Here is a 22099-nt window from a genome sequence, read left to right as displayed (position 1 = left end):
GTTTCATTTTCATTGCTTTCCATTGCTATATACTTCATATAATCCAATGAAATGCTTATTTCCCCAATTTCAGGATTGAAGACTTATCGTTTCAAACAAATCCAAATAGTATCAAATTGTGTACATAGTAGTACGAATTTCCAAAACTTCCTACTTAACCTAAACATACACTCCCACAGTGACCTAAATCCAAGATTCAGGATTCCAACTCCATAGGTTCACCCACAATTCAAAATGTACCAAATTTAGTGCACAGTAGTTTGAATTTCCAAAACTTCCTACTTAACCCAAATTCCAAAACATCCTACATATCCCAATCCTACACCCCCACAGTATTCCTAAATTTAAATTTCCGGATTCCAACTCTATCGCTTCATCCACAACTTAAATTGTACCAAATTTGGTATACATTAGTACAAATCTCTAAAATTTCCTACATTTCTCAATCTTACACCTTATTGATCCTGACTCAAAATTTCATGATTCTACCTCTATTGGTTCACCTAAAATTCAAATTGTACTAAATTTAGTACCATTTAGTACGAATTTCAAAAACTTCCAACTTAACCCAAACCAAAATCTAAATTTCAGGATTCCAACTCTATCGCTTCAGCCACAACATAAATTGTACAAAATTTAGTACACATTAGCACAAATTTATGCATATCTCAATCTTACACCTCAACAATGATCCTGACTCCAAATTTCTGATTCTAGCTCCATTGGCCCACCTAAAATTCAAATTGTACAAAATTTAGTACCATTTAGTTCGAATTTCAAAAACTTCCAACTTAACCCAAAGCAACACCCCCACAGTGCTCCAAAATCTAAATTTCAGGATTCGAACTCTATCGGTTCACCCATAATTCAAATTGTACCAAATTTAGTACACAGTTGTACGAATTTCCAAAACTTCGTACTTAACTCAAACCAACACCCCCACAGTGATCCTAAATCCAAGTTTGAGGATTCCAATTCCATTGGTTCACCCACAATTTAAATTGTACCAAATTTAGTACACATTAGTACAAAATTTTAAAACTTCCTACATTTCTCAATCTTACACCCCCACAGTGATCCTAAATCTAAGTTTCAGGATTCCAATTCCATCGGTTCACCCACAATTTAAATTGTACCAAATTTAGTACAAATTAGTACAAATTTTTAAAACTTCCTACATATCTCAATCTTACACCTCAACAATGATCCTGACTCCAAATTTCATGATTCTAGCTCTATTGGTTCACCCAAAATTCAAATTGTACCAAATTTAGTACCATTTAGTACGAATATCAAAAACTTCCAACTGAACCCAAACCAACACCCCCACAGTGCTCCAAAATCTAAATTTCAGGATTCCAACTGTATCGGTTCAACCACAATTCAAATTGTACCAAATTTAGTACACATAAGTACAACATTTTAAAACTTTCTGCATATCTCAATCTTACACCTCGACAGTGATCCTGACTCCAAATTTTATGATTCTAGCTCAATTGGTTCACCTAAAAATCAAATTGCACCAAATTTAGTACCATTTAGTACCCATAAGTAATAATGTCTTAAACTGAGTCCTGACCCCAATCCTACACCCCTAAAATGATCCTAACTCCAAATGTCATTGTTTCAGCTCTATCGGTTCACCCAAATCCAAATTGTACCAATTATAGTACGATTTAGTACTTTTCGTACACATAAGTAACAAATTTCCAAAACTACGTACATATCACAATCCTATACTCCGACGGTAATGTTACTTTCAATTTTCAGGATTCTAGCTCCATTTGTACCTCCAAATCAAATTTGTACTAAATATAGTACCATATAGTACTTTTCGTACACATGAGTACACGGTTTCAAAACCATCTCCTTATATCGACCCTACTTCCCAACCCTAATTCGCATTCCAAATTTCAAGTTTTTAGCTCTATCCGTTCTCATGCTACAGAATTGTACCAAATTTAGTACATTTTCGTACATTTCGGATAGTTGTAGTTCGAATTTCCAAAAACCCTTTTGTACATCTATCCTACACTCCACCAGTGACCCTCAATCCAAATTTCAGAGTTCTAGCTCTACTGGTTCGCCAAATACAAATGATATCATATTTAGTACTTTTCGTACCCTTCTAGTACGAATTTCCAAAAACCCAGCCTTATCTGTCACATTTGGGCCAAGAGTGACCCTCACCCAAAATTTCAAGATTCTAGCTTCAGCCGTTTCGTCTGGGCGTTGATGAATCGTTAAATCAGTCAGTCAGTCAATCACTTTACTCTTTTATTAGTATATATTCAATTTGAATATTTATATTAATTTATAACAACCGTATTCAATTTTCAATTTATAAAAAAAGAATAAGAACATTACCATGAAAATTACAAAATCGGGCCCTACTGCACCGTTATGTTCTTTATAATCACATTTTCTCAAACTTTACACAGGTTTTCCTATATTTATTTAGATTGTATGCCCAAAATGCAATTGTGAAGCATTTGTAAAATTTCGTGTCAGTTGAAATTATATATGAAAACTATATCCCAATCCGATCAATCGTTTTGTCATTTACATATATTGGTCTGTTCCCGATATAAAGTTCTGTTATATGTTTCCATACTCAAAAAGTTGTTAAACTTTCTAAATTTATCAATACAAATACAATTTCGATCAGAGCTAACATTTTATTGAAATATTTAAAAACAGTTCAAAATGTATTTTAAGTCAAGAACAGCTCTCTGCTTTCCAACGAGATTATTTACATCATCAGCTGCTAAAAATAAATTAAATATTAAAAATCAATCTCAAACTAAATCCATTGTTGATTTACCTCAATTTGATCCCAATTTTGAGATGAAAAATGAGCCAATTTTAAAATACAATTCCGGTTCCGAAGAACTAAATAAACTGCAAGAAGCCCTTAAAACATACCAATCCCAAATTGCAGAAATACCCATAATTATTGGTGGCAAAGAATTCTCGAGCAAAATCGAACGTTTTCAAATAATACCTCATCGTCATCATCAGTGTGTAGCCAAATATTATGAAGCTGATGAAAATCTAATAAATAAAGCCATACGTTCAGCGGTGGAAGCTAAAATTAAATGGTCCAAAACAGATGTAACGACTCGCATAGATATTTGGTTAAAAGCAGCCGAATTAATGTCCAACAAATACAAAGCCCAATTAGTGGCAGCCACAATGTTGGGTCAATCGAAAACTTTACAGCAAGCTGAAATTGATGCCGGCGTTGAATTGATTGATTTCATGCGGATAAATGCTGGCTTCCTGAATGACCTCTGCAAATATCAACCATTCAGTGGAAATCCAAATGTTTCTAAAAATCACATGTTATGGAGGCCTCTAGATGGTTTTGTTGCCGCCATAAGTCCGTTTAATTTTACAGCCATTGGTGGCAATTTGGCTTATACCCCTGCTTTAATAGGCAACACGGTATTGTGGAAGCCACCCCCTTCTGCTATGCTTTCAAGTTGGCTGATTTCTAAAATCATGCAAGAAGCTGGTCTTCCAGATGGCGTAGTTAACTTCATACCAGCCAATGGCCCTGTTTTTGGTAATACCATTACATATTCTTCGAATTTGGGTGGTATAAATTTCACTGGATCCTTGTCAACGTTTCGAAAACTCTGGAAATTGGTCTCAAAACATTTGGAATTTTACAAAAGTTTTCCCCGTCTTAGCGGTGAATGTGGTGGTAAAAATTATCACTTCGTACATGCATCTGCCGATGTTGCAACTGTGGTTGCCTGTACCATACGCAGTGCCTTTGAGTACAGTGGCCAAAAGTGTTCAGCCTGTTCAAGACTTTATGTTCCCCAATCTTTGTGGGAAAGTGAAATCAAAGACCAACTTTGTACACAAACGGGATATTTATTAATGGGAGATGTTTGTGATGTGGAAACATTTCTCGGAGCAGTAATCGATGATCAGGCTTTTCTACGCATTGCAAAATATTTGGATATGGCCAAAACAAATCCACAATGTGATGTTTTAATTGGTGGACGTTGTACAAATTTACGGGGTTATTTTGTGGAACCCACAATTGTTGTGTGCCGTGATCCCTATGATATTTTATTTAAGGAAGAAATTTTTGGCCCCCTATTGACGGTGTATGTTTATAAGGAGAGTGAACTTATGAATACTTTAGATTTGGTTGGTACTACAACAAAATATGCTTTAACAGGTTCTATATTTGCCAAAGATGAGGAGTTTCTTAAAGAGGCTTTGAATAGACTCCAAACGACAGCTGGTAATTTATATATCAATGATAAGTCAAGTGGTGCTGTGGTCGGTCAACAACCTTTTGGTGGTAGTCGTCTATCGGGAACTAACGATAAACCGGGTAGTCCATATTTTTTAATGCGTTGGTCTTCACCGCTGACAATAAAAGAAACATTTGAGCCACAATCGAAAATTTATTATTCTTATATGAGAATTGGGGAGAATTGTGATAATTAATAAATTGTTTTTCAATTAATATTTTCTGTCTTATAAATTAATGATTTTTTTTTTCTTGCATCGGCGAGGTAGTTTAGTAATGTTCTACCCAGAGCATGAAGTCAAGTTTGTATTAGCGCTGTTACAGAGGTAATATTCATCTATTCCGCATTCTCTTTATTTTGGCAGCTTTATTTTGACAATCCGTATTAATTACGATTTAAGAGGCAAAATAAATTAGTAAATAAATGTCAATGGGGTCAGATGTGGAATTCTTATACATATACAAATATCGCTCATTATAATATTCGAATATGTACTTTTTTCCTTTTTTCTATAATTTATTTGAGGCCATTTGTTCAAGTGTAAAATGTTAAACATTTCAAATATACTTTTTTTTACAATAAAATTAATAATAACACAAAAATGAATAACAACACCATATTTTTAATGATTTTTTACCTATATCTCTTGCAAATGACGCTAGCTGATTTACAGGAAACACTGCAGAATAATCCGGGTTTGTATATATTAAATTTCATTAATAAAAAAACTAAATCTGTAATCGCTTACAGAGAAGTCACATCAAATACAAAATTTATATGATGAATTTAAAAAACGTTTAAGGCCACTAAACAATATTATTCGAAATGATGAAAATCCTTTAGAGGGTATCAATAAACGTTCAAATAGCGTTGGCAGTAACAGTTTATATGACATTTTTAAGAAACGTTTGTCATGTTTAACGGATCAATCCGATCATCAATATTTCGATGTGGCAAATGATGATTATCAAGATTCGGAAATGATAATGAAGAATGATGATGGAAAAAGATGTGATCATTGTTATAGAAAATATTTGCAAAATAATAACAATAGACATATAGGAAATTTTTCTAATGAATATTAAATAAAATATGTCTATGTTTGATTACTTTCTTGGAGGGGATTATGGTTGTGCAATGGTGGGTGGTTAGAAAATGTAGGAAAACCTGAACATAATAAAACTATTAGATGTCCAAACAATTGTATTAATGCTGCTCCTTTGGCGCCAAATCGTCCAAAATCATATATGTATGGAAGCTATATCAATATCTGACCCAAACTTATCACGCGTAGTATGTGGAAAATGTCGTGTCGATCGGACTGTCGTAGCATCTATATCAATTTACATAAAATCTGAGGGTTTATCATAACAGACGAAAAAATGCATGTGATTTATATCAAAATCTGAAGCGACTCTCAACAATTGCAATATGTATCGTTCATTGGCTAAATAAATACATTTACCAAATATGATTACAATTGTATACGAAAAGCAAAGTGAACTTTTATTACCAAAAATATTGACATTGGGCGGACAGGGAATTTTAGGTATATATCAGGGATGCACGCCCTTGCACTCTAGCGGTCAGCTCAACTCACACGGATTTTTACGCTCATTTGTTTAGTCGTTGTTGAGACTTCAACAAATAAACATGTCTGTGCTGATGTGCATCATATTGCGGCCCACACACATCAAACATGTACGTTTGATCGGTGTGAAGCTGATGGGCCACAAATGAATCAACAAAGATTTATTTCGAATTTGGTTTTTAAAGAATGAAGAAGGTCAGCGATAGTGACGACGCAAAAAATACCGATCAATTTTATTTACTTTATTTTTTTTATTTATTTCACACCGATGGAAAGCACATGTTTAACGTGTGTGGCCCGCTTTAACTTTGTGTGCTAGTCTCACACATACATTTACAAATTGCCATTCTCTCACCGTGTGAATCACTGGTATATATAATGAAATAGCAACGTCTTTAATTGGCTTTAACAAGACCAGGCTTATATTGGTCCCATCTCATCTTTCATCTCATTTGTGGACACTGACCTCCCGTTGTGCCACCTGGGGTAGCTACTTTCATCACCCGTTTAAATAGTGAGCTGATATGTTTTGCGAGTTCACCCATAAGAACTATAAAAATAGGTTGAGGCGTCGAGTGAGTTGCCCACACTCGGGAAACCCCCATTACTATGAGAAAGCAACAAAGAGGGAAAACCAAACCCCCCAATAATTTTCACGGCCCCCCACAATCGTATAAAGGACCACGATCTGCTAATCTGCACTTGGAATGTGCACAGGTTGTACAGAACAAGCGCAGTCTTCGCTTTGGCGGATGTACTCATGAAGTACACTTACAGGCATAAGTAAATCAGATGATAACGCACTGTATTATATCATGACAGCTATAATACAGTGCGTTATCATCTGAGAAACGAATTTTCGAAAGAAAGTACAAGAAAAACGTGAGCCTGAACAAATCGAGATGTATAGAAAGAAGTCAGAATGAATACCGAAAATTTTACCAACAACGATAAAAACACCAAACCGAAGGATTTTGTGCCTCCTGTAGAGATGAAGAAGGAAACCTGGTAACAGGTATTGGAAAGCTTCTGGTATCTACTAGTAACGGTGAAGAAGATATCCCAAAACCAATAAGAGATTACGGTACAGATTGTATAGCCAAGATGAGATCAGGATAGCTGAAGAATTATAAAGCAGCAGATGCCGATGGATTACCAGCCGAACTATTTAAGACCGATGACCAGACGTTGATCAGTAGCAGGTCCAACTGATTAGCACAACTTGGGTATAGGAATGCATGTCCATGTACTGTCAGACCCAATTTGGGAGACGGAGTCTGCCAAAGTAAAAGTAAAATTCTCCGAAGATCTACGGGCCGATCTGCGTCGACGGTGAATATCGGCGTTGAATGAACCACGAACTTTACAATTTATACGCGGACATCGACATAATCGTATTGTGCTGCAGCGACTACGGTGACTAGGCCATGTTGTGCGAATGAATGTGAATGCCCCAGCTCAAAAGGCATATAAAAGCGTGCCTACTGATGGTTCCCGTAGAAGGGGAAGGCCACGTATTAGAAGGAAAGACCAAGTAGAACGTGGTCTTTCAAATTGGAGGAGATGCTCGGCTTATAGAACAACCGTTCTGTAACAAGCCAGCTAAGTAGGTAAGCATACACATTTTACGATAATTGTTCGTTCGACTCAAAATGAGGCTTAATTCCGGATCTATGAAAATTCGAAATTAGAAGAATTCAGATTCTGCTATTAATAGTGTAAAAACGACAGGTGTTCATCGAATTCTATGATACTTTCAGTCCTGCTAAAGTAATTTTTTTTTTGTCAAAAAATCCTAACCCTAGTGTACATACAGTCAGCCCAAGGCCTGAGTCAGCCTAAATATTTGTCATTTATTAAAATACCAAAAGTAAAAACAAATGTGAAATGTTTTTATATGGAGAACATCGAAATCTTTTAATAAGGACCCTGGTGTATATCTTTATATGCCTGCAAACAGTTAAGGAAAGTACATCAATATCATATGAAAAGAATCCAAAAGACAAGGCGATTAATAAATGGCCCATAATGGAAGGTACAAATGGTGATTTATATGATATATTCAACGAACGTTTAAAGCAAATAGAATTAGAACTGAGTCATCGCGAGTTTACTAACGATGATGACTTTCAAAAGACTATAGCAGAGAGGAAGCTCAGTGCACGGCAGGCTGATAGAAGACATTTGTCCTATAAAAATGAATTTTTAGATAATATGAAATACGAACAAAGTTCCAATAAGAATCGTAGAAGTCTAAACCATAGACGGCATCAGGATAATATATCCCATCAGAATATATCAAAACCACTATATCCTTCGGTACTAACAAAAGCTCTGGAAATCAGTTTAAATCCGAGTGCCGAAATCGAAAATAATGACAATGGCAATGTATTGGAAAACATTGCCCATAAAATGAATACTAGTGTAATGGATTTGGCAACAATTTTAACTCAACCCATGAATTTCAATGGTTCGACTTTGGAAGAATCACAAGATTTAAAGAGAATCATACAAAATTATATATCCGGAAATGGTAAGCGTAGCAATTTTTTATATGTATCTTGTAATGGTTTTTTTTTTTCATTTCAGCATCACCTAATAATTCCCAATACACACCATCAACATTTAAAGAATCCGTGGAGGTTGAAAATAATGTAGCGGATATATCAACATCTGAAATAAGAAATGTATTAAATCGAATCATAGATATATTGGAGCAATTACAACTGTCAAAAAATCAAAACAATAACGAACAGAGTCATGTAAATGGTACAAATAGCTACTAAACTGTTTGTATAATCAAGATCTATTAAAACTGTGCCATTGCCATTTTCCTAACATTGCATTTTATCTACAGGGACACCATGTAATATCAGTGGTACCTGGTTTTCAAGTACCATGGGTTTATGTTTTGATATTCAAGTCACAAACAACACTCCCTTAAATAAAAATGTATCTATAGAAATTCAAGATTGTATACCACCTAAGCAGCACAGCATAATGGATTTAGAATGGAAAATTGAGGGAAGAACTAATAAAGAAATGGGTGGACCTATTTATATATATGCACAAAAAGCCGAAGAACATTTAACTGGCACATTTCTTGGTATGGAACAGAAGAGTAATTCCAAAATTGTCACTACAACCTCTAAAACAAAATATTTATTAATATAGGTTTCTGCTGGACTTGTGCTGGTTCGGATATACTTTTTGGTTCATGGTCTTTTCTAAAACCGTTTAAAAATTGTCTAGACACTTCAATGGCTTTTGAGGTTAAGCAAGACATATTACGTAGAGATCAAATTAAAATGAAATGTAAAAAGCGTCTTGAACATATGAAAGATGCTGGAGATAATAGTAATTAGTTAAAAAAATAAAAATTTTAAGAAATAACAAAATTTATACATACAAATAAAATTTAACGAATTGTTAACTTAGGGTTTACACACGCAACTTTTGTAAGCAACTCTGCTGTGTTCTTAGAAGTGAGAGGTATAAAAAGTGACAAGGGGGAAGAAATTCAAAAGAGAAACGAAGAGAGCAGCAGCAGAGTTTCTTAAAAAAGTTGCATGTATATACCCAGGCTAAGTTAAATAAAAATATGTAATAAACAAATTTATAACACTTATACTAATCTGACAATTAAGTATCTCCTGTAATAGTTGAAAGTTTGTTGACTTCTTTGAAAATGCTAGGTTTTTTATTTGTCGTTTGCATGTGCCATGTTCAGTCGAAATCGTTTATAACGATATATCGGTTACATATGTAAGACCCATAGAAGGCAACAGGGAATTTCCTCAAATGGGTGCTAATATCTACGGAGCTCTTTCGTAGCATGCCCTCCTAATGAAATTAATATAATAATGAATGTTATTATACTTACAAGGCTTCTTTGGACAGACTAGATTGGAGTAGGAAATATAGTAGATATTTCATATGCGATGGATATATAAATATCTTTTCAGGGACCCTATGTTCCTACTGTTTTCCACATAGACATGGGATATGCGACCTCAAAATTCTAAATACAGCATTTTTCGGTTAATTGACCCTACGGTTAATTGGTTTCCCCGCTTAATTGAACCACATGATGGGTCAACAAAATATTGTATACGAAAACACATGTAAATTTCCTCGGATAGTTAATCCCTTTGGTTCAAAATCCATGTCATCAAAAAAAAAAATCCTCTTATTTTCCACCGGTTAATTTCATTATTATTGATAAATAATCTGGCATTTTTATAGACCCATGATTCCTTTTGAGAATTTGCATGGAATCACTTTCTGAGTCGATTTATTCATGTCCGTCCGTAGGTTTTAGAATGGCATACATATGGATTGATGTTAGTCGGATCACAGATATTTATATATATATATGAGTTCGTTCAATTTCAAGCCAATGTTCCTTCGAAGAGCGACGTCTGTTAGGATACATATGTAGAATACACCATAGTGGTAAAGGGTTCATATAGTCGGCCCAATCAGACTTTATTACTTTCTTTTTTTGTTTTAGCTTCTTTAGATTCCGATCGATTTTATTAATTCCGAAAACTGAAACGAATCTCTTCGCTTAGTTAAAATATGACAACATTGCTATAATCAAAACAAAACCATAAGATTAAAAAACCGAAAAGAGAATCGGTAAAAAATGTTACATTTTAAAGTAATCTTATTTCTTTAAAACCCAGTGAAAAACACAATATTTGTTTAACCCTTTGAGCCCCGAATTTTTTCCCGCAATCTTAGGACAAATTTCTGTTCACAGATTTAATACAACTATCCTAAATAGGATAGGCACAAAATTTGACATCGATATATCCTTGCATTCGGGAGATACAGTACATTCTTTCGGAAAAAAATAAAGTCCAATATCAAGAAAACCAAATGCAAAATCGTCAGAAAGATCATTTTAAATTATCCTCTGTATTCAATTTTACAAGAATCAAAAATAATTCTGAGGGTAGAATTTGTACAATTTGAATACGAAGCGATTTAAATAATTTGGACTGTATACACAAATTAGTACTGTACACAAATTTACACTCTTTTTTTGATTTTTCTTTTGATATGTGTCGTCCATAATTAGGTCTTCACATATGAAATCCAAATAATAAATATCTACTAGCTGCATATAAAATGTAAGCTTTAAAACATTTTGTTGCCTGTGGGCAACATTGGGCCACAAAGGGTTAAAAAATGCCGGGAGTTTCTATTGTATCTGTGATTGAGGCTCAAAGTACTGTTTTAGGAGTACGTGATCTAAATCGTTTTGGCGACGGTGACGGTGAATGACATACTGAGTGGGAAGGCGATAATGTAATATCTAAGCGGCTATTTTCTTTATTTCCTGAGGTTGTTCGTTTTAAGCCCTTTGATGTTGATGGTATCATTTATTGACAAATAACTATTGATAACTAAAATTGACAAGTTCTCAAATAAATGCAATTCCACTTTCAAAATCAAGTGGTCATTCCGAAAAAAAATTTCGTTTTTCGTTTTCTGAAGAAGCTAAATACGGAATTAGTTCCACTTCCGAACGGGATTCATTTCTGTGACATGCCTGACAATTATAATCCAATTAAACAAATCTGAATTTTTACTATTTTTCCGATGTCATAAAATAATATTTAAAATATATTAAATAATAGCATAGAAATCAATTTCATAGCATAGCTGTTTACCAACACTTGCCCCTATACCTTTGTTATCGTTGTCAATACTCGATTATTGGAAAATCGAATTTAACACAAATTTTACCCCTAATATTATCAGCTGATTTTCACATTCCTTTATATATCATTCTAAACATTATTGTCATCATCCTTTACACACATTCGTAAACACAAAAACTTTGTAGCAATTTTGTTTTGTATTCATTTCTCTTATCAGTCATTCTCTTCTATCTTCCCCATTCGTATCAATTGGAACGTTTTTCTAATTAGTTTTCAAATAAAATATTTTTCATGATTATAGAAAAGTGAAACATTTCGGGCTATAAATATGGGTAATCAATTGGTTGGTATAGCACCATCACAAATTTATCCCGTTGAACATTATTTCTCGGGACAATTTGGTGATATTGAATTCGATTCCAAGTAAGTAAAGAAATCGGGGGCTGGAAAAGAAAATACGCCTCCAATTTTGGGAAAAAAAAATAAAACTGATTCATTGTTCTTCTTTCCAGTATGGGTAGTACACGATTTTTTAAAGTGGCCAAGGCAAAATCTGAGGAAGGACTAATTGTGGTCAAGGTATTTGTTATACATGATCCCACCTTGCCATTGGAGGACCATAAGGCTCGTGTGGAATATATTAAGAAGTCGCTGACAAATGCTGTCAATTGTCTACCATTCCAAAGGGTTGAGGTAGGGAAGTGTGGAAGGATTTTGAGTTTCTTTGGAGTACTATTACCTATCAATTTGCATTGCAGATCACCGATAAAGCTGCCTATATAATGCGTGAATATGTTAAACACAGTTTATATGATCGTGTCTCAACCCGACCCTTCCTCACGGTGTTGGAAAAGAAGTGGATAACATTTCAGATATTGTGTGCTCTCAATCAGTGTCACAAACAGAAAATATGTCATGGTGATATTAAATTGGAAAATATTTTGATCACATCATGGAATTGGATATTATTGTCGGATTTTGCTTCGTTTAAGCCAACATATTTACCCGAAGATAATCCTGCCGATTATACATATTTCTTTGATACGAGTCGTAGACGTACATGTTATATAGCACCCGAAAGATTTGTTAAAACTCTATCATCGGATGATATGGATGGTAATGCAGCAATGTTTCCCACCGACTCCATAATACGTTTGGGTCCGCATTATTCGGGAAATACATTGTTGCCGGCAATGGATATATTTTCGGCGGGGTAAGTTTGATCGATCATTAATTCGAATTTCCAAATCAAAAAAAAAAAAAAATAGTTGTTGTTGTTGTAGCAGTTTGTATGAATTGCATGTTTTCTGTTATGTTTCCTCCAGTTCTGTCTCCAGATTCAGAAATGCAGCTACCTCCACTGGCTGTAACCACAGATCTTCCGGAGTGAGGTGAGTAGGTTTGGCTGGGCAATTGAACAAGTGCAGTGTGGTATGAGGGCCTGTACCACATGCTGGGCAGACATCCTGCACCTGGTCATCAATCCGTGCCCAATACGAATTGAGCCGACTGCACCATCCAGAACGTAACTGAGCCAAAACTACTCTGGTTTGTCTAGGCAGCTGACGTTCTTCAGCTGCTATGGGTGGGGGGTGAGCTCCGAGGACGGCATTCACTTTGTAACCGTTCAGCGCTGCGGCTACTGCATCTGTATGAATGCCATTCAGACCTGTTCGATAGGCAACTTGATCTAGAGGCTCCCTTTTGTATCGTTGGACCTCTCTCTCTAGATCATGCAGATCCTTCCTGACACGCCTGGGTGGGGGAGTCCTATCCACCATATGATGGTTGGGATGATCGTCCCTGAAACACCCGAGCAGGTACTGCAACGAAATTGCTATGCTGACGTACGGGAAGGATCTTCGTCTCCTCGTGAAGATGGTCCACTGGTGTCATGAGGAGGCACCCTGTCGCTGTCCTCAGGGCGGCATTCTGACAGGTCTGAATATTTCTCCATTGCGTATCACTAGAATTCGCAGACCACACTGGAACCGCATAGCTAGCCACAGACCGACCTATCGCTTTGTAAGAGGTCAACAAGGTTTCCTTATCTGCGCCCCAAGTGCTGCCGGCAAGCGACTTGAGGACCTTGTTCCTACTTTTCAGCTTATCGCAGATAGCTGTGGTTTGCGCGGACGATTTAAACATGCTGTCGAATGTGACCCCAAGTATTTTGGGGTAGTTGGTGGTCGGAATTGTATGCCCCTCGACCTGCACATTCAACGGCACTCTCATCTCCGCAGTCCATGTGGTGAATAGTGTGGCTGACGACTTCGAGGCGGATATTTTCATATTCCTCGCTTTGAAGAAGGCTGCCAAATCGATGAGATAGGCGTTCAACCTCACACATATGTCTTCAACAATGGGACCCGACGCCATAATCGTACAATCATCTGCATACGTAACGATTTCAATGCCGTCCGGAGGGCGTGGAATACCGGAAAGGTAGAGGTTAAACAGTTCCGGAGAAATCACTCCACCCTGGGGAACTCCCTGTTTAACTCTACGGGGTTTGGACTTCTTGTTCCGGAACTCCACGTACGACTGGCGTCCACACATATAGTTGATTATCCAACGTTTCAAACTCGGCCGGAGGGAAGTGTTCTCTATGTCCTCAAACAGCGTGGCATGGTTGACAGTATCAAAGGCTTTTGATAGGTCAAGCGCTACCAACACTGTTCTATCGCACGGCCGGTTCTGGTTAAGTCCTCTACTTATATGCGTGGAAATGGCGTGCAACGCTGTTGTTGTACTGTGTTGCTTACGGAATCCATGTTGATGATCCGCAACTGGATAGCTTTCTCTAATGCTGGGGAGGAGTAACGCCTCAAGAGTCTTCGCTACTGGCGACAATAGTGAAATCGGCCTGTACGATTCACCTTTGCTGGCATCCTTGCCCGGCTTCAGTAGCGGGACCACCCTGCCCATAGTCCAGGCTTCGGGGACGACGTGGGTGGCTATCGACAAGTTGAGGACGTTGGTTAAGTACTCGACTCCTGGCTCGTCCAGCTGCTTCAGCATACACATGGATATTCCATCTGGGCCCAACGCTTTTGATGACTTCGCGTTACGGATCACACATGCAACATCACCCATTGTAAACTGTGGTGGTACCTCCTCGGCTGGAAGAGATCTTATACGACGAAGTACTCTTCTCTTCGCCTTGTCGCTCTCGGGGTGCTCGACGAACTGTCGGTTAAAATGACTTGCGCACCTCTTCGGATCAGTCACAGTTTCGTCGTTAAATGTGACTGAGGTCCTATCATCCTTCTTACCAGGGTTCGAGAGCGACTTAACCGTTGCCCACAGTTTGCTTACTCCGGTACCAATGTTGCAACTCTTCAGGTGCTCCAACCATTTATTCCGCTTGTGCTCCGCGTATAATCTGCTGACCTCCAACGTAAGTTCCCTGACCCTGGGATCTGTTGGGTTAGATCGACGGAGCTCATCACGCTCATTTGCCAGAACAACTGCTTCTGCTGGGAAATTGGGTCTCATCTCGGGTATTCGACCAGCAGGTATAAATCTAGCAGCTGCAGCAGTGATGATGCCTCGGAATTTCCTTTCTGCTACCCGTACATCAGAAGGAATGGAAAGTTCTCTGAAGCGTTGGTTGGTGAACTCTCTGAATCCTTGCCAGTTGGCTTTCCTATGGTTAAGGAAAGTGCGGCGTTCAGAGATGACGAAATCGGGCGGTCTGCTGATGGAGACGATTATGGGGAGATGGTCTGATCCAAGAGAAATGACGGGCTGCCAGCTGACGTCATTTATCAGACCCGGTGACACGATGGTTATATCTGGCGAACTGTGACACTCTCCCCTTATTCTGGTGGGGGCATCCTCATTTACCGTGCAGAACGTGGAGCTATCAATTTGCTCTGCCAGCACTGTTCCCCTCTGGTCATTACCTAGGACGGAATGCCACAACTCGTGGTGGGCATTGAAGTCCCCTAGCACCAGACGGTTATTGCCCTCCAATAGAAAACTAATGTTGGGCGAATAACGCGGTTCACAGCTATTAATCGGCGGTATATACACGTTAAGCACCTCTACCTCGGCAGTACCACATTTAACTGCTACCCCCATACATTCCATGTATGGGTCACTAGAGTCAAGCTCAAGCGAGATAGGCCTGTATTGAACAGAGTGGTGCATAAGGAATGCTAGGCCTCCACCTCCACTTCTGGTGCGATCCTTCCTCAGAACGTTGTAACCATCACAACGCTGTAGGCTACAATTTTCATTGAGCTTGGTTTCCTGCACCGCCGCGACCAAAATATTCTTCCGATTCATGAAATCCACTATCTCATCTATTTTTCCTCGAAGACCGTTGCAATTAAATTGCAGAAACGATGCACTATCAGGGGTGGGAACAGCAACGTGCGGTGTTAAGTGCTGCGTACTTGGTTGCTGTTCGGGAGACTGCGATGGAGTTCCGTACTCCGACGAAGAAGACGACGACGTAGACGAAGACTCACTGGGGATTGCGCTGTCGCAGCACGAGGCAACGTAATCCCTATCGCTGTAGTCTCGCAACCGGGCCAACCCGGAACAATTCCTGAAGTGCACCCACTCCCTGCACCCATTACATCTCACCGATACTGACCTGTGGTGAATGATGTTCTGGCAAACCGAACAGAACCACGGTCCGGGGTTTAGTTCGATCCCGGCACGGACCAAAAGAATCCGGAGCAAGCATTCCGGGATATGTTGCTCCCAAAACAGAAAAACAATACAAACATATATAACTGGGTTGGCAGCCGCTGGCCGAAATAAATCGGGTCAATCCGGTGTCGTAGAACCCGCTGCCGTGGGATTGAAAAAAATAGTTCGTTATGCTTGATGATAGAAGATCAAGAGTCTCTCTTCCAGTTCTTCGATTGACTCGCTATAGCAAACCCAAGACTCAAGTTTAGCCTTCTTGATTTCACTTGAGGATGCTGTTTTAGCTTAGAATTTATCTTCCAAGGATTCCTGTAGGTTTTCTGTTTTCCTCGAGAAGGAACATTTTTCAGATACAGTTCGTAACCTCAGAGTCTTCCATATTAGTGAGAGTTATTTCAATGACCTCACCTCTCAATCTATTTACAAACATTGCTGTACTGTCCCTATTACATATTCTAAGATTATATCTAAGTATAAAATCAAAAATGAACTCACCTCTGGGATTAGTGTCACTGCTACCCCAGTGGAAGTGATGGTCATTAGCATCACATCCAATAATTACGTCACCAATGTGACTCATTGCTCCAGTAGAAGGCGGTCAAAACCGTGTATTTGTTGTCGCTCAAATCAGTCGCCTTTGGTTTGTGGAGATACTGTTCCTGGATGAGCGCGATGTCGGTATTTAAGGAAGCAGCTGATGCTCTACATTCATGCAGATTTTCTGCACCACGTTCGTCGCGTGCTACTGTCGTTTTCTTGTTTTACTGGCGGGAGTCGGAATTGTAGTTCACCAACCCATAAAACAATTCACTCTTGTTCCTTCTCAAGTACACTGTCCTCCATCAAAGACGGTAGCGAACTTTGCGATAAGACCTCCGTTTAATTCAAATGAGGTGAGGATTCTCCACCTCGTCTTCTGAAGTCCGTCGTTTTGCTGTTATGTTATGTTACTATTATATTAATTTACGTTACTCTTCTCCACTAGCTGTGCCTTGCTGGAACTTTGGACAGAGGGAACAGCGCCCTTTGAATTATCCCAATTATTGGCCTATCGTCGTGGTGAACGCGAACTTGTTGAGAAGCATCTGCAAGGCATTGAAAATGAACGTTTACGCAATTTGCTCGCATCCATGATCGATTTAAATTCCATGTTACGTAAAAGTGCCGAAGATTATCTGGATCAGGAACGTGGACGTCTATTTCCCGAATATTTCTATTCATTCCTACAATCGTATTTACAAATGTTCTCTTCGGCACCCATAATGTCACCAGATGATAAAATAATGCGTCTACATACAGATATAAATCATTGCATAAAAGTTCTGACAACCGGTCACTGTGCCGATTTAACACCCGAAGAAGAGGAGGGGAAACACGAGAAATATGATATATCCAAAGAAATTCTGGAGGAACAAGAAACCGAAAAGAAAGATGCTGAAACATGTGCCAATATTGCCCCGGATCAGGATGGCTTGATTTTAATTATAACCGTTGTCACTTCGTGTATTCGCGGACTGAAACATTCAAATACGAAAATTGCTTCGCTGGAAATATTGCAAAAATTATCGAAATATACAACATCGGAGACAATTTTGGATCGTATACTGCCGTATATAGTAAGTAGAAAATAAGAATGGTATGCTCTTAGTTCCAATTAATTTCCCCTTTTTTAGATCCACTTGGCCCAAAACTCATCGGCTAAAGTACAAGTCCAAGCCATTGAAACACTAACAGCCTGCCTGAGTATGGTCAAAGATATTCCACGTAGCGATGCCAATGTATTTCCTGAATATATTTTACAGTCGATAACCCAGCTGGCAAATTGTGATCAAAGTGCCGTCATTGTAAGGGTAGCCTTTGCCCGCAACATTGCCAAATTGGCCAAAATCGCCATTTACTTTCTAGAGGAAACTCAGCGTAATTCACCCAATGATATGCCAACACGACGTTATGAAGCGGAGTTGAATGCTCTACATGAAATTATACGACAAACCGTTTTAAGTTTACTAACCGATCCAAAGGCCATTGTCAAACAGACCCTAATGGAATCGAATATTTGCGATTTATGTGCATTCTTTGGCAAGGAAAAAGGTGGGGTTTTAAAGAATATCCCTATTTTTATATTACTAATCGTCTTTTCTTTTTTTAATTTCAGCCAATGATGTAATTTTATCGCACATCATGACATTCTTAAATGATGAGGATAAGAATTTGCGTGGCTCATTTTATGACAACATTGCCGGTGTAGCCGGCTATGTGGGTTGGCAAGTGTCCGATATTCTGGTACCATTGTTACAACAAGGTTTTACGGATCGTGAAGAATTTGTCATAGCCAAGGCAATAAGGGCCGTAACCATCCTAATTGAATTGGGTCACATTAAAAAGCCCACCGTAACCGATATTATTCAAGAGACAGCATGTTATCTTTGTCATCCCAATTTATGGATACGTCATGAAATTTGTGGCATGATTTCTACTACAGCACGTAACCTATCGGCCATTGATGTTCAATGTAAAATAATGCCGGCAATACAAAAGTTTTTAAAAACTCCCATCATACAAGTTGAGAAACCAGATATATTATTGGATTGTATTTTGCCGCCGATACCAAGACAGGTCTATGATAGTGTTATGCGTTTTGCAGATGTTCACAAGTTTATTCATGCCCTAGAGGATAGAGCCAAAATACGCAATGAAACAAGGCCTGGTCTGCCGGTACAATATAGTGATATGGGTCAAACATTGAGTAGTGTAAGTAATTAATAGTCAGAGAGGAGAGAATTGGGAGAATTTTTAAAGGGTTTTTTCAACAATATTTTCTACATTTCCAGCTTTTCCGTCGTTTAGAATCGGATGGCCTAACAGAGCAGGTTGAAAAACAATTACTGGCAATGAAAAACTTTTTAGCTAAACTCAAATACAAATCACAACAAGATGCCGATGAACCCTCGATTTCGAGTAATGGCCGTATTAGTTTGAGACGTAAATTTATCGTATGTCATGAATTTCCATTGGGCGATCGTCATGCTCCATCGAAAATAAGTATGGAACCACGTATTAGTGATGGTATCACGCCAACATCACCAAATTCAGATACAGCAGCATCACCTGGTGGCGGTATGTCGGGATCACCGGCATCGGGTGTTATCGTGTTGGGCACCCAACCGACAACAGTTAGTACAGCAACCTCGTTGGGAGAGTATACAATGCCGGAGAGGAATTATTGGCAAGGTATGTATATGGTAGATTTAGGTAAATATAATTGAATATCAGCAAGCCTAAACAATCCACACCTTTTTGATGGGATATTTCTTGAAAAATTCTTCTTAATAAATCCACACCTTTTTGATGGGATATTTCTTGAAAAATTTTTCTTAAGAAATCCACACCTTTTTGATGAAATATTTCTTTTAAAAATCTTCTTAAAAATCCACGCCTTTTTGATGGGATATTTCTTTAAAAATTCTTCATAAAAATCCACGCCTCTTTGAAGGGATATTTCTTTAAAAATTCTTCTTAAAAAATCCACGGCATCTTGTCCCGATATTCTTTGAGAATATTTCTTAAAAAATCAAAACCTTTTCACCTGTATTTTCCTAGAAAATAATACTTAAAAATCTTCTCTCCTCAGAACGCTCATCCGAATGCCGCAAAGACTTGGAGAATTTACGCAGTAAAATGAAAACGCAATACAGTGTTTTGGCTCTATCACAGCGCAGTAATTTGGATAAATCAAATTCTCCTTATCCACATGGTTGGCGCTTAGGTGGCACCATGGTCGCCCATTTACATGAACATTCCGAATCAGTTATCAAACTAACACCGTTGAAACCCTATGGTTCTCTATTTGCCAGTGGCAGTATAGATGGTACAGTACGTCTATGGGATGCCAATAAATTAAGTGGCAATAATGGCATTAACAAATCGAGACAAGTGTATGCAGCCAATACACCAATCTACTCGTTGGCGGCTTGTGACAATGGACAATCGTTAGCTGTGGGCGGCAAGGATGGCAGTTTGTTAATTATGAGAATCGATCGAAATTCCTCGAAGATGACATTGCAACAGGCCTTGCATTTAGATCAAAAGTAAGTTGGACTCACCACCCACCCACAGAATATCGGTAATTTGGTTCTTGTTTTTTTTCCAGTGAAAATGATGGTTCCGTTGTGGATATGCATTCCTATGAGCAATGCTCACCCAGTGTCATAATTTATGCCACTCTATATGGCGGCATTGTGGCATGGGATACACGCATGCAAAAATCTGCTTGGCGTTTACAAAACGAACTACGTCATGGTGTGATAACCACCATTTGTGCTGATCCAACCGGTTCGTGGTTGGTTACCGGTACCAGTGGTGGTAAACACATCTGTTGGGATTTAAGATTTCGTTTACCAATAGCTGAAATAAAACATCCTGCGGATTCATGGATTCGAAAAGTAGCCTGTCATCCCACAGAGCCATCATGTTTAATTTCCGCTTCACAATCCAACAATGAAGTTTCCATATGGAATATTGAGACGGGTCATCGTCATACGGTTCTGTGGGCCAGTTCAGCACCGGTATTATCGTATACCAGTATGGTAGGTTAAATGTGATTGAAAGAGAGTTGTGTTGTGCTTATTTTTCTGCTTTCATTTGCGTATAGAATGATCCTGCCACCACATGTGGCATATTGAGTGGTGTTGTTGACAATTCACCATTTATTATTACTGGTAGTTCGGATCAACGTTTGCGTTTCTGGGATTTACAACAGCCAAAGAATTCTTCAATGATAATACCATCGTCCAAGGATAATTTGAATGATGTTACCTTTAATTATGAGTAAGTAATATATGTCGAATTTATATTATGTGTCCTTCTGTAGCGATCTAAATTGTTCTATATTTTTTTTTTAGCTCCCGCCTCATTGAAGGCAGTCAGGTTATTGAGGAACATATTATCTCAATGGGCAATGTTGCGGATATAAATACATTAAGAGCATCGACAGAGGAAAATCCCAGATCAGGACCTGAAATGCCATCGGCCAGTCATCATGATGCCATTACAGATTTATTAATGTGTAAAACTGATAAAGATCAAATTTATGTAGCATCAGCATCACGTGATGGCGTTATAAAATTGTGGAAGTAAATTCAATTTACTTAGAGTTTAAGATATATTTATATAGTTTCTTTGTCCTATATGTATTTTTTACTGTGATTATTTCGTTTAGCACATGATTTAACATGCATAATTATTTCCAATTAAATATAATTAATGTTATATTCAATAAAAAATAATCAATACTACAGATTTAAATTAATATTTAGGTGTCTACATTTCTTTGAAATTTTAATATATAAGCAAATTGTTGAACCCAGTGTGTAAGTGCACAATATAAATTATAAAATTATTCTTAACAAATCAAAGCATTTTTGATGTGTAATTGCTTGAAAATAAACTTTTGGAGTAGTCCATGTCATGAAGTTCACTCCTTTTTATGGGATATCTCTTTAAAATTCTTCTTGAAAAATCCACGCCTTTTTGATGTGATATTCCTTGAGAATTCTTCTTAAAAATCCACGCCTTTTTGATAAGGATATTTCTTTAAAAATTCTTTTAAAAAATCCACTCCTTTTTGAAGTAAAAAAATCCACACCTTTTTGATGGGATATTTTGGTTTTTTTTAGTGAACGAAAAGCTTTTAAAGGTTTTAGCTATTTTTAATGCACAACTCATAATGGATGGTATAAGTTGGTAAACTTCGGTCTTGTCCAGCTTAACTGCGTTTCACTTGTTGGTAGTCCAAAACCAACTAACAGAATACATATCATATTTACTGTTCGATCATAACGTCGACCACGGCCTGAACCTTCTAACCTACAAAACTGCATCTCACTCACCTGTCT

At 37.8% G+C, this 22099-nt stretch overlaps 2 protein-coding genes across 2 annotated transcripts; both read left to right on the top strand.

Annotated features, from left to right (window-relative positions):
* Positions 1-2706: 2706 nt before the first annotated feature.
* On the top strand, positions 2707-4473 carry LOC133321087 (delta-1-pyrroline-5-carboxylate dehydrogenase, mitochondrial-like). Its single transcript, XM_061530187.1, has one exon. The coding sequence runs from the start codon at positions 2707-2709 to the stop codon at positions 4471-4473; it is 1767 nt and encodes a 588-aa protein (XP_061386171.1).
* Positions 4474-11868: 7395 nt separating this feature from the next.
* Positions 11869-21341, top strand: LOC133321090 (phosphoinositide 3-kinase regulatory subunit 4). The gene is made up of 11 exons (XM_061530190.1): positions 11869-11963; positions 12053-12233; positions 12299-12753; positions 17191-17821; positions 17879-18296; positions 18361-18956; positions 19037-19436; positions 19837-20293; positions 20356-20791; positions 20857-21032; positions 21107-21341. The coding sequence occupies exons 1-11, from the start codon at positions 11869-11871 to the stop codon at positions 21339-21341; spliced, it is 4080 nt and encodes a 1359-aa protein (XP_061386174.1).
* The last annotated feature ends 758 nt before the right edge of the window (positions 21342-22099 follow it).

This window comes from Musca vetustissima, unplaced genomic scaffold (genome assembly GCF_032173495.1).
Source record: "Musca vetustissima isolate MV318-11 ecotype Yass unplaced genomic scaffold, APGP_CSIRO_Mvet_v1 utg64922, whole genome shotgun sequence".
Classification (NCBI taxonomy): Eukaryota; Metazoa; Arthropoda; class Insecta; order Diptera; family Muscidae; genus Musca; species Musca vetustissima.
This window is presented reverse-complemented; position numbering and strand designations above follow the sequence as displayed.